Raw genomic sequence first — 15,439 nt, 5'->3', positions numbered from 1 at the left:
GAACATGAGATTTCATTTCTATTACATACTAAAAGTCGAAAATGGGATTCGAATCCAAGACCCTCAGTGTTGGAGGTTGAAATACATTATCCCAAACATATTGAAATCCTCATTATATACTACTATGGTCACAATAACATTTTCCTGGAATATGCGATTCTCTTTAAGACGATTACGTGAAGGTGATTAATATAACAGGATAATGTGTCACCAAGTGGTCATTAGGTCATTACCCGCAAAAATATCTTCTCCGCCTTGGATTTTTTTCTATGACACTGAGTAATAATTCTTCACATTCCCTACATCGTAAGCCATGGCTTCTTTTATATCTGTTTTTATACAAATTACTTGCAATATTTCATCCTTTATAATCCCTTAAAGCCGCCCAATTTTTGTATGATCTATGGGGGTGGTAGATGTACGTTGAATTATTTATTTTTATTTATTCTTATTATGTTCACTTTAAAGTTACGAGATACAAAAGCCAAGTAATGCCTAATGGTGTTGTATATGGTTATTTTTAATAAATCTATTTTTTCTATTGCAGATTAAAAAATGCTTACCGAATTTTTAATTTTTATGAATTGACAGTAAATATCAGCATTATTTCTTTTATAACTTAGTAAATAATATTGTGCAAATTATACACAGGTTGATGTTAGACATTGAGCAGCCTCCACCAGTTGAAGTTCGTCATGAAACCAAAAAGGAGTTTGCAAAGGTAACTTTAATTTATTAGCTTACTTTGTCTTAGAATTTTTGTATTTTATTACTCTAGGGCGCTTTTCCTGTCACGCATGTTCATGTCACGCGTGTCCCACTCACACACATGACATAACTCGCTGCAGTCTCTTCGCGACTCGTATTCGTGTTCGTAAGAAACGATAAGATGAAATGGCACCCATGCGGATGTAAACACGCGTGACAGGATAAAAACCCTTAAACTGTCTCTATAAATAATTATGACCATGAGTGCGTTGTATATAGAAATCTTGGCATAATTCTAAAATATTGAGTGAGTGAGTGAGTGAGTTTGAAACTAAGACTAAGTTAAACGAAGGCTTAAATTATTATACTATTTTTTTAATTCCTCCTTTGAACCTCATGTCTGTGTCTCAACGAAGTCTTTCAAACACATTGCACGCGATTCTTCGAAAACACTTGAAACTAACAAATTTGAAACTTTACCTAAACACTGATAAGATTTCACTATATTGGCTAAAGCAAAAGTTTTTTTCCGACAAAGCTACATTTGTTCCACAACTGGCAACAGACGGTATAAAAAGTAATGTCTGTAAAGTCAAATTACTTACCAACAGAAACGGAATCAAATTTGATGTCCAAACTTTCCCCCGTTTTATTACTCCCTGCTCGTTACGTCTACTTTTATAAATTTTAAACTAATTTGAAGCACACTGTTCGTGAAGGAAACCCGATAATTAAATTACAGTGTGCAGATCGAAGCAGAAGGGAGGTTTTAAAATTCGCTGAACATTACATTATTTTGAAAGGGCGACCAGTTTTAAGATTGTAACTTCATAACATACCTTATGACGAATTTTCTATGCATCTGACTTCACGGACTAAGTGTAAAGCTACGTACTTCTCAATGTTCATTTATATTTATAATGGTGTTGACTAAAATGTTTTTAAATTTTATTCGTATCAAATAATTTCGGTACAAATTTAATTTTGTTTAAATATATTTGGTAGCTAATAAGCCATCTGTCAATTAAAAGAACAATCATACATTCGGCCATCATGTTTAGATAATTATACTTTAAAGAAAAGTCTCAATATATTATTACTTGACTAATCAAACACAAATAATTGTAATATACACAATATCCTTAATATGGCAAAATATTTATCGCATATGTTATTTTATATGATATAAGTAAAGTTAGATACAAGTTACTATTATCTTGTCCCCCACGCATTATCTTGCAGTCTCTCCCGCCGCACATAGGCATCGGTGCCCCCGAAGACACTTTACAGTCGTGTTTTGGTCTGATGCCAAAACCGCCGCACAAGGACATTATCAAGTACAATCTCAACGCAAATAAGGTAAGAATACACGCATTTACTTCGCCGATGATAATGTAGTAATCCCTTTTTTTATTTTATAAGTACAGTTCAGATTTTGCATGGATTTTGCAATAAGTTTCTTATTACGGCTTAATGGTAGAAATGATTACGTAAAAAAAGGTGTTAAGTCCTTTTCATGCAACTTTCTCTCTCTCTCTCTTTCTCTCTCTTTGTCTCTATTACGAGTAATGAGTGCAGAGGAGCATCAGGCGCGGCCGATTGTATAACCTCAACGAAATTTCATTAAAACTTATTTGTTGCGAATGTTAATGCAATCAAAAAATATTAAAATACACTTTTTAGATTTCGCACGAAACAAAACAAGGTATTGAATTTTGTAGATTGGTAGTTGTTGTTTATAAAAATAAGCTACAAAATACTATAGCATTTTGATAAATCTCTTGATGTTGTTCTTGCTTTCGCTTACGTATATATTTCGGGAGTCTATAGAGCCTATTACAAATTAACCACATAAAAGTCTAACCCCGCTGCTAAGGTGACCTATAAATCTATATAACTTGGAGGAAAAATGAGACGTCAAGGATAAGTTTGTAGCTCGTAACTCACGCGGCCTCATTAGCGACTCTTACGGCACCCAGGGGAAGGAAGGGAGCCTAGTCCTTGCCGGGACCAACTCCTTGAAACATGGTCTCGAAGACATACGACCACTTTTATAAATGTTGTGTATAGGATACTACTATATTGGATCCTATATCGGTTATATTGGTTTCACGCAGACATTAGACAATTCGATATTAAATGTTCACGACCCGTGTGCCGAATCTATCACGTAAAGGGTTCCGGGTTCAATCGGGATGAATTTAGATTTGTGTTCTGGATTATGATGTTTGTATATAAATTGTCTATGTGTATTTCCATGGTACACAAATGCCAAATGAAATACCTAGAATGATAATAGACGTACCCGAAGTCATTATATTTCGAAGTACCCTTGGCAACAAATAATAGTGCACTATTTTTGAATTAATTTAATTTTATTGTCTCCTGTAATTAATTTTACCTAAGAGAAAGGTATATTCTTCCTCATTAAAGGAAGTCATAGAGTTCTCCATGATGTTCTCAAACGGCCGTGAATTATATCAATCCTCAGTTGGTAAGCGTGCTGGATCTATAACCTAAGCCGTTTTCAATCTGAGATGAGACCCGAGCACATCATTGGGATAGTAAGGACTACAACGATTTAAGACAAAATAAATAATACTCCATGAAATTATGTACATTTTATTTTCAAATTGCAAACCTATTCCATTATAATTAGCTGTTTCATAATAGTAACTTGTTTCAACGTTTTAACGTAAATGCCTGTCTCTTTAATTCTTGAGGTGAGGTGACCTTATATTGTTACTCTGGACAAGGACTTCGGGGGTGACAGGATTATAAATGAATGGTTGTACACTATGAATACTTTATCAAAATGTCAAATTTATCTACCAGTTTGTAAGAGGATAACTAATTACATTTAGTTCGGATGTTACATCGTTGTGTACGGCGACTATTAAGTAAATACCTAACTAAATAAAGCTTTTTATACTCGAAGTCTCTTTAACAATCCATATGACGTGGTATACGCCTGTCTTCTCGACTAGGCCTCGTTTATATCTACAGCCATTGTGTCAAACACGCACAGGGGCGGACAAAAGTTAGAAAACGTTATAAACTTCAGAATAATAAACGACGTGTAGAATCCTCGTAAACTGTATCATAGACATCATAGTACTTCAGCATCAGGAGAAACAATGTAGCCCAAACGGGAAGAAGGTATGACCACACCTATTGTTATCATCCAAATTTGTTTGCTATTTGCTACGTTTACTATGTCAATGTTATAAAAACAGGACAGAACATCATGATAGACTTTCCGTAGGAATGTAATTTATGACCCATAGCCTACCTACCTACTGTATCTATTGAGTTACACGCTATAACATCACTTTTTCTAACGAAAAATCTGTTAAACCAAATAACTTGGATATAACTTTCTACATTATCCACTAAATACACCATTTATGTAAACGTGTATCTATTTTGCAATTCAATCGGACGAACCCCTTATCCCCGCTCCAAGAAATTAAAACTATCTACAAAAAGTTTTATGAGAAAACGAGATTCTCTACATTTTTATTGAGAGTTTGAAATTCTTAAGTTTGTTACCTACTAGTATTCAAACGAACTCTTTCCAATTCAATTAAAGTTTCCAACGCTCGACAAAGAGTCGGGGTACCATCTAGGGATGACGATTCTATCCGAAAAAGATCGATTCTAGAATAGATTCACAGAAAAATCGAGGCCTAAAAAATCGATCCTCCAAAAATCAATCTTCGATCTATTTAGGGGTGAAGCTAGCGAAAACAAGGTCGTCAGGACCAAAAAATCACTGAAATACGTATACGTTAGGAAAAATTTATAACTGTCTAGCATTTGTTAATATCCAATCAATTTTGAAACAAAATAAATATAGATTTTCTAACATGTAATATATTCAGTTGATTATTCATATGAAATAGTTTCACTGAATCGATCCATCACCGGACACCGATTAAAATAATCGATTTTTTGTACCAAACATCGATTCTTCGATTAATCGATCTCAGATCGCCACCCCTAGTATCATCCGAATGAAATGTACAAACTATTTGCATCTTGCTGCTTGTTAGCGAATAGAGTAATACAGGTACGTAGGTACCAGTACGAATATGTTTGTGCACTTTTAATTGGATTCTATGTAATCTGGTGTGTTTGCTTATTCTCTTTTGGTGTATATTTGCAAAATATTAACATAACGGTCTATTTCGAGAGTGTTAAAGTAATTATATATTAGTGTTCAGGATGTTTAGATACTTTGATATTTTAGTGCTTATGTTTTATTGTTTCCAGCTTTGATAAATTTTACTTACCTAAGGTTTCCAGTTTAACTTTATATACACATTTTCAGAATATAAGCAATTCATTGCCGTACCTTCGTTGATAAATTATTTTGCCGTAAATTTAACGGATTTTTATAAAATCAAACAATTTCTAAACTGAAAGTTTACTAATCGATCTTCTCAAAGTTCTGTCCTTATCCGGTCTACGCGTTTCAAAAGGACAATTTTCGAAGGTTCAAAGAGACATTTACTAATTTACGATGGCAAAATTCGTTCTTAAAATGGGTAAAGTAAGTAACATTTACTAGAGAATAAATAAATATAAATAGCAAGTAATTACATTAATATGACATGAATCTCTACCAATGATAAGAATTGCTTATAGGTAATTGACTGAATTCAGCATAGGTGGTGAGGTGTGTGCTAGACAGCTAGACAATAGCGCTTCGCGAATAGAATACATTTGTGTCAGATCCTAATAACAGTCATTTGTATGACATTATGTGGAACAAGGTTAATGTTTTGTCTTATAAATGCGGAACGCAGATTTATTGCGTAGTTATATAATACGTTATTAATGAAAATATTACTGGTGTAAATGACTATATATCTTGAAAGTGGTAGGACTCTTTGTGGTTCAATACCGGCGGCACCACCGCCACACCTATTTCTGCCTCATAACAACAGTGTTAAGCGCTGCTGTGTTCTGTTTGAAGGGTGTAGTAAGGGAGACATACTTTCTCCGAGGCGTGCCCTCAGCGTAGTTTTCAGAGGTAGTAGATCTAATCATATCTGGGGTTGATTACAGATATCCATGGGCGGCAGTAGCCACTTACCATCAGGCGAATTGCATGATCATCTGCTTCTCATATATTGTAAAAAAGAACTCGATATACAATTACTACTATACGGCATTGTTAACCAGTTAATGTCCCACTTCTGGCAACATGCCTCCTCAAAGAGAGGGGATAGATTGGCTAGGTTGCCCGAGCGAACCTCTGAAAACCACTACCTACCACACCAGCATGCGTACGGATCAATAACAATTCTACAAAATACATTACTTACGAGTTTATAAGTAAAACCAATTAAATTTTATATCTTACTACCGGAAGCTTTGTAACTTATCTTAAAGGGTAAATAGATTTTCGTATACTTAGAACAACAGAGAATCGGTAAGGAGGTACAAAGGGTTGTTCGTTTATTATTAACTCACGAAGATTCATACTCAACCGATTTAGATTCTATACAAAGATTGGGTGAATGTACTGAAGTTTCTACTACAATTCAAAACCTTTTGTTATATCATTTTGTATGCGACTACGACACTCAGTACGTACTATGATAGCTTATTTACTAATTTATTGTGTAATACTTATGGTTATTTCAGATGTGTGTAAATTATTATTAGGGAGGTATATTTTTTTAACTTTAAGTACAAACTACGATGATTTTGATATAATCAGGAATATACCCATGTAGAAAATTAGTCTAAACTATGAGGTGTCGTTGGATTTGCTTAAATTGTCGAGTGATAAAGACTATATATATTTAAACATTTGGGTTATCTGTTTTAAGATTCTCTAATTCGAGGTGTACTGCGGAGTGCCATTATTGCCTAATTGTAATATAATTATTCCTTTGTGTTATATCTATGAACCATTTACCTATGTTACATAGTACGAAATGTTTGTTTCCCAAATAAAAAAATAATATTTTTTGCTTACTTTAGTACCTTCGATATCTCTGTGAGCTGGATTGGATCCATCCAGAAGACCAAGGTCGGCGATTCGTGCTCGCCTACAGCCTAGCAGATGGCACGATCAAGATAGGTGAAGTTCCTCGTCGAAATTCTGGTATACGTGAAGGAAAATTTCTGAAGTCCATGAAACTGCAGACACCAGATTCAGATCCCAATTTTCCGACTTATTTCACGCCTGATAAGTTTTATATAGGTAAGTTTTTCAATGAAATAGTTTTTGTTTTATACAAGTAGCAAACAAATTGTTGGTCAGAATTAGTCCTCGCAGGTTTTTATTATTTTTAACAGGTACCTAATAGATTTTAACAAAATAATTTCAATTCACATTTACAAAGTATTTTTTTCTGTTATAGTAAGTAATAGGTGCCATAAAAACACAAAAACTTTTAACCCCTTTCCATACAAACCAGTACGAACCGATAAAACTGCAACGTTTATATAAAACGTTATAATATTTTCTTACTATAAATACCGAGAATATTTAAAAATATCCCCAAAGTACAGGTGATGTTCGAGTTTGCGTTAAACAACTTCTAAAAAGTTTTATATTTAGAAACAAAACAAACTCACATTGTTCTCCGACCCTCGATTACTTTGTAAAGTTATTATATTACGTATTCATGCCTTAATGTTATGGGCAGGTATCCAGAAATTTACAACCACCTTCGTAAATTATACCCGCACGTGCTAAATTATGAAATCTAACCGCACGGAAATTTATCGAATAATAATTCATAATGAAATGCCTGCGATACGGACTACGGTAGGATAGGAAACGATTTAAAAACCTTTTGTTGGGTTTGAAGGTTCGATTTTATCTGTAAGAGGAGTAGAGAATAAGCTTGTAGTAGTTGTTGTTAGTGGTTACTGCCACACATGAACACCTGTAACCAATTTAATATAGCATAGGATCTCTACTTGACGCCGATCACAGATTCCGTGCCAATCCTGATGATTAAGACATTTCTTTCATATGACACACCCTTTCACTGAAACGCAATAACTGCTTTACACCAGAATATTTTTACGCTTAGTTTGTGGGGATGGTAAGTATCTACGCGGTAAAACGACATCGGTGCTACATTCCGCTACCTTTAAAAATGTATTTATTAAATTGCACGACTCATGATGCGAAGCATCAGAGAGTGCTTTACGAACGAAAAATTTTTTTCGCTTCATTTTGGCGGCTATTTTTATTATTATAGCCTTGATAGTTCACGGAATCAAGATATTTTGCATACTATTGTCGAGATAATTTAATGGAAATTAATTCCATACTTTTTAAAAATTGATTTACTGCAATAGAATTGGAAAAAACACCAAAATAGGTCAAAAAATTTTCCTGTCCGTCATGTGTGAAACCTGAAAACACTGTAACTTGTGAAAAAAACCATCATTTGAGTTAATTTTTTTTTTTTAAATTCTAATCGACGATTGTAGGTCACTGAATGCGAATGATTAATTAATTCAGTGTCGTTTAATTGCAATTGATAAAAAACGAAAACTACAAGACTGTATATCTATAGATATTATGTACATTTATTCCACCAGGGGCGCTTGTGCAGTACCTTCTTCCTACTACAGCTGTTTTTTCGGCAATTAATTTTGAACGACAAGTTTTTTTTTTTTTATATTTCATAATTAAATGAGCATTGTGAGTCGTGCACTTTTGGATTTTCCAAACTTTTACAAAATTATTATTATCAGTCAATAAAGATCCTCGTGATCGCCTTTTACTCCAGGGGCCATAGTTCCGGTGTTCAGACACAGGTTCAAGATCATTGGTTGTGACCTGTTCGTGTATCGGTACATGAGCGCGAACCCGGACAAGTTCCCGCAGGAGGTGATTGACAATGTACGCAATTACCACATGAGAGAAGGCAACTTGAAAGATGAACTCGAGGTAAGCAATTCTGTATCCATTATAGAAGAAATTTTGTAAGAGGAATTGTTTCCATTGGTGTACTGTATTTCTTTCGTGGTAGGCAAAATAACTAATCCAAAACAATATTACTTATGATCCACAATATTCTTTGATATTAAGGGCTACAACCAACGTTCTACGTTTAACATTGACGATCAATATTTTTTTTTGGTGTTTTTCGAAAGCTAAATGCAGCTATCAAACGCAGCACCACAATACGCTTTGATCGCTGCTTGCAGCATCTTTTGGACATTCGATACAGCAGCCGCGAAAAATGTGATGCAGTAATAATGCAGTCGTTAACGCCCGCTATTAATAAGCAATCAAATTTAAGGAATATGTAAAAAAATATTCTAAAATATTTAAGATGGCCTGTTCCTGTGCTAAGTCTCTATATTTAAGAAATAAGATTAAAAAATCATCAAATAAAATTAAAACAACGTGGAATATTATTAATAGTGAAACTAATAAGAATTTGACATATCAGCAAGACTATACTTTAAAAATAAATAATATTGATGTAAAAGGGGATCTAGAGGTGGCATCAGAGTTTGAGAATTTCTTTACTAACATGCCTATTTTAACAACTAAAACTCTGAAATCATCTCCTATTTCCGCTGAAAACATGCTTAAACAAAGTGTAAATGAATGTAACACAGGATTTGAATTTTCAGTTGTTAATGCGAATGATATCATTAATGCCTTCAATAGTCTTGATTCTAAGAAAACTGCAGATCTATGGGGGCTCTCCGTTAAAGCCGTTTCTTCCATTATCGGCCTTATTGCACCGCACTTGGCTTCTGTGTTCAATGCTTGTGTTACTTGTGGTGTTTTTCCTGACCTTATGAAACAAAGTAGAGTGATTCCCTTATTTAAATCGGGATGTAATACTGATCCAACCAATTTTCGGCCAATTTCTATTCTACCAACATTAAGTAAAATTTTTGAAAAAATTGTTTTAAATGAACTGCTGAAGTATTTTAATAAAAACAAAATACTTCATGACAACCAATTTGGTTTTAGAAGGAATCGCTCTACTGTAGATGCAGGGATTGAATTGTTAAAACATATTTATGAGGCCTGGGATGATTCGCGTGATGCCCTTGGTGTGTTTTGTGATTTATCTAAGGCCTTTGATTGTGTCCACCATGAGACACTGGTCAGGAAATTACACCACTACGGAATCAGGAACAAGGCTCTCAACCTTTTGACTTCTTACTTAAATAATAGAATTCAGAAGGTTGATGTAAATGGTACAAAATCGCCCGGTGCTTCTGTTACAATGGGCGTGCCGCAGGGTTCAATACTCGGTCCATTTCTGTTTTTAATTTATATAAATGACTTGCCCTACTATGTAGGGAATAATCACGAGATTGTATTGTTTGCTGATGACACTTCACTTTTATTTAAGATTAAAAGACAATTAAATAATTATGACGAAGTAAATAATGCTCTCTCGAAAGTTATCCATTGGTTCAACATAAATAATCTTCTTCTTAATGAGAAGAAAACTAAATGTATCAAGTTCTCGTTACCCAACGTGAAGCATGTTGAAACCAATGTGTTATTAAATGGAACGGTTTTGGATCCCGTGGAGTCAACTGTTTTCCTAGGTGTTACTATTGACGCCAAATTGCAATGGGGCTGCCACATAGATAAATTGTCGGGTAGACTCAGTTCGGCGGCATATGCTGTTAAAAAAATTAGACTTCTAACAGATGTAGAAACAGCTAGAATAGTTTATTTTAGTTACTTTCATAGCATTATGACTTATGGTATATTGCTATGGGGGTGCTCGTCACACCTAAATGATATATTTATATTGCAAAAGAGAGCTATACGAGCTATCTACAGCCTGCCTCCAAGAGCTTCACTAAAAGAACTATTTAAAGAAATAAATATTCTAACTGTTATATCCCAATACATATATGAAAACCTAATTTATGTAAGGAAAAATATTGATAAATTTGTAAAACGGTGTGACACGCATAATGTAAATACAAGGAACAAACTTAACCTTTCTACACATGTTACTCGTCTCCACAAAATAAGTAATTCTTTTGTGGGTCAATGTATACGTTTTTATAATAAACTGCCCATCAAAATCAGAAATTTGTCAATTAATAAATTTAAAGTTATTATCAAAAGCACACTTAGTCGTAAAGCTTATTATAAAATTTCTGATTATATTAATGATAAAACAGCTTGGGACTGATCAATAACATAATTATTAGTTAATTAAGAAAATGTCAAAGTGTAGCGTATCTTGCTGAACAAACTTCTTTTTTTTTAGATAAATGTAAAGCAAGATACTGGAGCTAATGCTTTATTAATTATATGTAAAAATAATGGCATTTAAAAAAAAAATTAAAAAGAGAATAATTATTTTTAAAATTAAAAAAGACAAACCCACTGAGTTTCTTACCGGATCTTCTCAGTAGAGGTCGCGTTCCGATCCGGTAGTAGTTTAAGAAAATATTGTAACTGACAATTTGTAAGTGCCGCCGTTGGCCTATACAAAATAAACATATTTCATTTCATTTCATTTCATTTCATTTCATTTCATTTCATTTCATTTCATTTCATTTCATTTCATTTCATTTCATTTCTAGTATATATTTATTTAGCTAGGAGTAGCACATATACAGAGGAGTAAGTAAATGACAGCCATTTAAAAGTTTCTGCAAGTAGATTATACAAGCATAGTAAATAGGTAAAGGGCAGGTAGATACATAGGTACATAGATCGTCAAGTTTAGTTAGAGCATGAGAGATAGATTTTAACAAAGAACACACGAAGATAAATAAATATAAATTGAAGAAAAGTTTACAGTTGGGAAGTGAAAAAATATTTTGTCAATTCATGCTTGAGTTCAGAATCGAAAGTATGGTATAAATCTATATGTATTTCTTGATCTGTTGTTAAAGGATCTACAAGATCTAACCATGAAGGAGTTCGTCATCCAATGTCTTGTCTATCTCCTCTAAACTTCGACATTGGTCAATTTCTTTCGATCTTTGGTCGGTAGAAATTTAATAGATTGATTACACTCGACTGAATGCACTGGCCAAAATGTAATGCATTATCAATATACACGCCAAAACGCGAATTACAGATGTTTGATATAGCAGGTCAATCAAATCAAACTTACAATACTCCTGCTAAGACAATATTGGTCTCATTATGTGGCGCATTTGACCGATTAATCAGTGGAGTCTATGCCAAATAGGCAACCTGTTTACAGGCAGATTCACCAATTTAGTAATAATTCGTATAAGCAATGATTCGGGTTTGCTAACAGTAGAATCTTTGAATATTTCCACGATGGATAGTAAAGTTGCTATTCGAGGAGGAACTTTCCAAAATCAATATCAATCAGGCGACAGGCACGAGTTATATCCCTGATTGTCGCTATCTGCGTCAAATGTTCCAGCCGGCAAACTGTGAGCCTCTGTAGGCATAATTGCGTTTTTATTCGATTACCGGTCTCCAGCGCGCCTTTTCCTCTTCCACGTACCCTAGCTATTCACTTTCTTTGATCAATTGCTAACTTGTGCTTTGAATCCGCTTTGCACTGATTGTGAAAGGATGTTCGGCTGTTTTGAGTGAGGAGACCCGTGGTACATTCGTTGCATGGAACCCTAAGAATTTTTCGCTCACAAATACGTAGTTTAGTGATTGTTTGGTCCTAGCGATCTTTTTTTTCATGTACATACCTATAAACATTTCAAGAGAATTTATTTTTCGCTGATTAATAAATATTTTTGGTCACTTTTCAGCTCGCAGCCTCTCAGGCTGGGGGCCCCGTCAGGCGCCTATAGTTGCGCCACTGCCGTACAAACCATTTTTGGACTTTATCCTTTAAAATCGGAGCCTCTGTAGACATAATTGCGTTTTTATTCGATTACCGGTTTCCAGCGCGCCTTTTCCTCTTCCACGTACCCTAGCTATTCAGTTTCTTTGATCAATTGCTAACTTGAGCTTCGAATCCGCTTTTAACTGATTATGAAAAAGGACGTCCAGCTGTTTCCAATGAAATATATCGTGTTATGTAAAGTGTATTCTAATATACTTTAAAACCACGGTTTTTGGATTTTAAACATTCCAAATTCTCATATATAAACATATATAAACATTCTCAAATCTGTATGCATTTGATTGTTCATAATTACAATGCATATTTTTACATACAAATATCTAGTCGTTGCTTTAAAACAAAAAGGCTTGTAATAATTTATTGGCGAGAAGGGAAAAAAAATAATTTGAAATTTTCCCGCCCCCCAAGAAAATTATTGTAAGAGAGGTCTTTAACCGATCTCCCTCCTCCCTAATATTCGCTTATGAACACGAACATTTTAATATCACAAAGTGACAGTGCAAGTTACGCTGACTACTCAGCTAATGTTTAAAAACTGATAATATCTTTACAATCACTTCCAGGAAGCAATCCGCGAAGAACACGCAGCCGAAACAAGAGCCCAACTCGCGAAGATTGGTCAAGAGGCAATCGCGGAGCCGAATGCAATGGAGCGGTGCCTCGCCGCGCTGGACGTGGTGGAGGGCAGCGCGTCACCGCCACGACCTTCCACGCCACCGATGACCACCGATCGCATCTCTTATGACGACTCGCTACGTATCGCGAGATTAAGGTACGTTGAGTTTGAGCGATTCTTCATTGGGACGATAATGGCATGGTACAACACCGATACTTACAAATAGCTGAAACAAGAGGCCAGCTCGCCAAGATCGGTCAAGAAGCAATCGCGACGCCGAGGGCGACAGACCATTCATACCGCCGATTATCACCGATCGCATCTCTTATGACGACTCGCTACGTATAACGAGATTAAGGTAAGTTATTTTAGGCGCTTCTTCATTAGGATGACAACGGCACTACACGGCATCGATGTTTACAAGTTGCCGAAAGAAGAGCACAGCTCGCCAAGATTGCATCGCAAGAGGCGATCACGGAGCCGAATGCGATGGAGCGGTGCCTCGCCGCGCTGGACATGGTAGAGGGCAGCGCGTCACCACCACGACCGTCTACATCACCGATGACCACCGATCGCATCTCCTATGATGACTCGCTACGTATCACGAGATTAAGGTTAGTTACGATTGGGCGAATCTTCCTTGAGATAACACTGGCATTGTTTGGCCTCGATACTTTCAAGCTGCTGAAACAAGAGCCCAGCTCGCCAAGATCGGCCAAGAGGCCATCGTGGAGCCGAGGGTGGTGGACTATCCTAATCGTCAATGTTACCAATCGCATCTCGTATAATGACTCCTTGCGTGTCTCGAGCTTATGGTAAATTGTTTTTTTTTTTTAATAGTTTTAACCTAACGATTAGGCAGACGTACTACCTGATGGAAAGTAGTCAAAGCCGCCTATGGACATTTGCAACACCAGAGGAGTCGCCAATGCATCGCCGGCTTTGTATGAGAGCTCTTTTTGCACCTTTTTTGAAGAGCCCCATGTCATAGCGCTCCGGGAAATTTCTCTAAGTTTTTTTTTAATTAAACCTAACGAATGGTTTCGAGTCTAGCGCAGTGCAAGAGGTGCATCTGTAATTGCTCTGGGGATTAAATTAGGCACTATTGCTAGATCGGAAGTAGTGCCAAAACCCAAATATAGTCGTTGCCACGTCACACAAACCAACCTATAAAAAAATATACCAAATCACAGCGTTTGATTAACGTGAGCTATTAAGTTAAAGTAGAACCCGTTACAACGGATCATTTTTGGCGTCATAAAAAAGCGGTTTATATTTAGACATTTTATCATGCAAATTTCAATCTGCGTAACAAAGAACCGCGATGTAAGATATTTTCGTCCGTCGTAAACGAATTATTTAAAAATTCTGTCATTGAATACTTGAGCGACTTTTTCTTTTTTGGACGCATAAGTATTTCGAATTTTAAACGAAATATAGTCAAGTAACAGGTCTATATTATAGTTGTTGCAAATGTTCATTTTTTATGGTGTCTATTTCTCATTTACATATAGCTTCTTACCATTGAGGATATTGTTTGTCATATCGCAACGTTTAGGCAGTTACTGAAAACCTAAAAAGACATTCAGAATTAGTTTAACGAAACTAATAAGTAAAACATCCAGATTACCTAACAAGGTTATCTTATTATCAGGATTACCTTTAGATTATCTAATTATCTAGATTCTAAATCAGGGTTACCCAATATTATTGTACTCAAAATGTACTATTTATTAATGAGACTATGCAATTTACCTACCAATTGCTAAATTCGAAACCAATTGAATAAACTAAACTTTGTAAATGTAACAAACTAATGTAACTTGGAAATGTAACTTTGTAACTTGTAAAACTTTGTAAATTCTTCTATTTGTCGACGATAAAAAAAAAATTTTTGACCGAATTTTTCCACCCTTTCGTAACGAAATTTTTGTAATCGTACATTTTCCAGTCATCCAAAGTGCGAGAGCGTGTTGCCACTGAAGGGCATCCTGAAGTCGAGCGCCGCGAAGGAGGACCACCAGAAGGTGGTGTGCTTCAGCGGCCCCGCGGCGGACGAGCACCGCGAGCCGGACAGGCCGAGCTACCCGCCTGGACAACAACCACACTTCAACGAGGATAAGGACTTTTGTGAACAGTATAAAGATGCGGTAAGTTAAAAGTGGGAGAACTTTTTGTGGTGTGAAATGACTCCGGAAAAAACACCACGCCTATTTCTGCTTGATAGCCATAGCGTAAAGGAAAGATACCTGTAAGCATTCAAACTTAGTTCTCAGAGTAGCAAACC

General features: G+C 35.5%; 1 protein-coding gene across 1 annotated transcript in view; it reads left to right on the top strand.

The window, feature by feature from the left end:
- LOC140747443 (EF-hand domain-containing protein 1) overlaps nucleotides 1–15,439 on the top strand; it is a 63,194-nt gene that overhangs the window by 43,083 nt on the left and 4,672 nt on the right. The window contains exons 8-13 of the mRNA XM_073079900.1: nucleotides 652–721; nucleotides 1,951–2,067; nucleotides 6,706–6,928; nucleotides 8,478–8,638; nucleotides 13,100–13,308; nucleotides 15,104–15,302. Coding sequence (XP_072936001.1) covers nucleotides 652–721; nucleotides 1,951–2,067; nucleotides 6,706–6,928; nucleotides 8,478–8,638; nucleotides 13,100–13,308; nucleotides 15,104–15,302 — 979 coding nt within the window. The remainder of the gene's footprint in view (nucleotides 1–651; nucleotides 722–1,950; nucleotides 2,068–6,705; nucleotides 6,929–8,477; nucleotides 8,639–13,099; nucleotides 13,309–15,103; nucleotides 15,303–15,439) is intronic.

The sequence above is a fragment of the Epargyreus clarus genome, unplaced genomic scaffold, assembly GCF_041222505.1.
Source record: "Epargyreus clarus isolate Ecla_fem2 unplaced genomic scaffold, WU_Ecla_fem_2.2 ptg000014l, whole genome shotgun sequence".
Taxonomy (NCBI): Eukaryota; Metazoa; Arthropoda; class Insecta; order Lepidoptera; family Hesperiidae; genus Epargyreus; species Epargyreus clarus.
The sequence above is the reverse complement of the archived record's forward strand: the minus strand, read 5'-3'. Positions and strand labels throughout refer to the sequence as shown.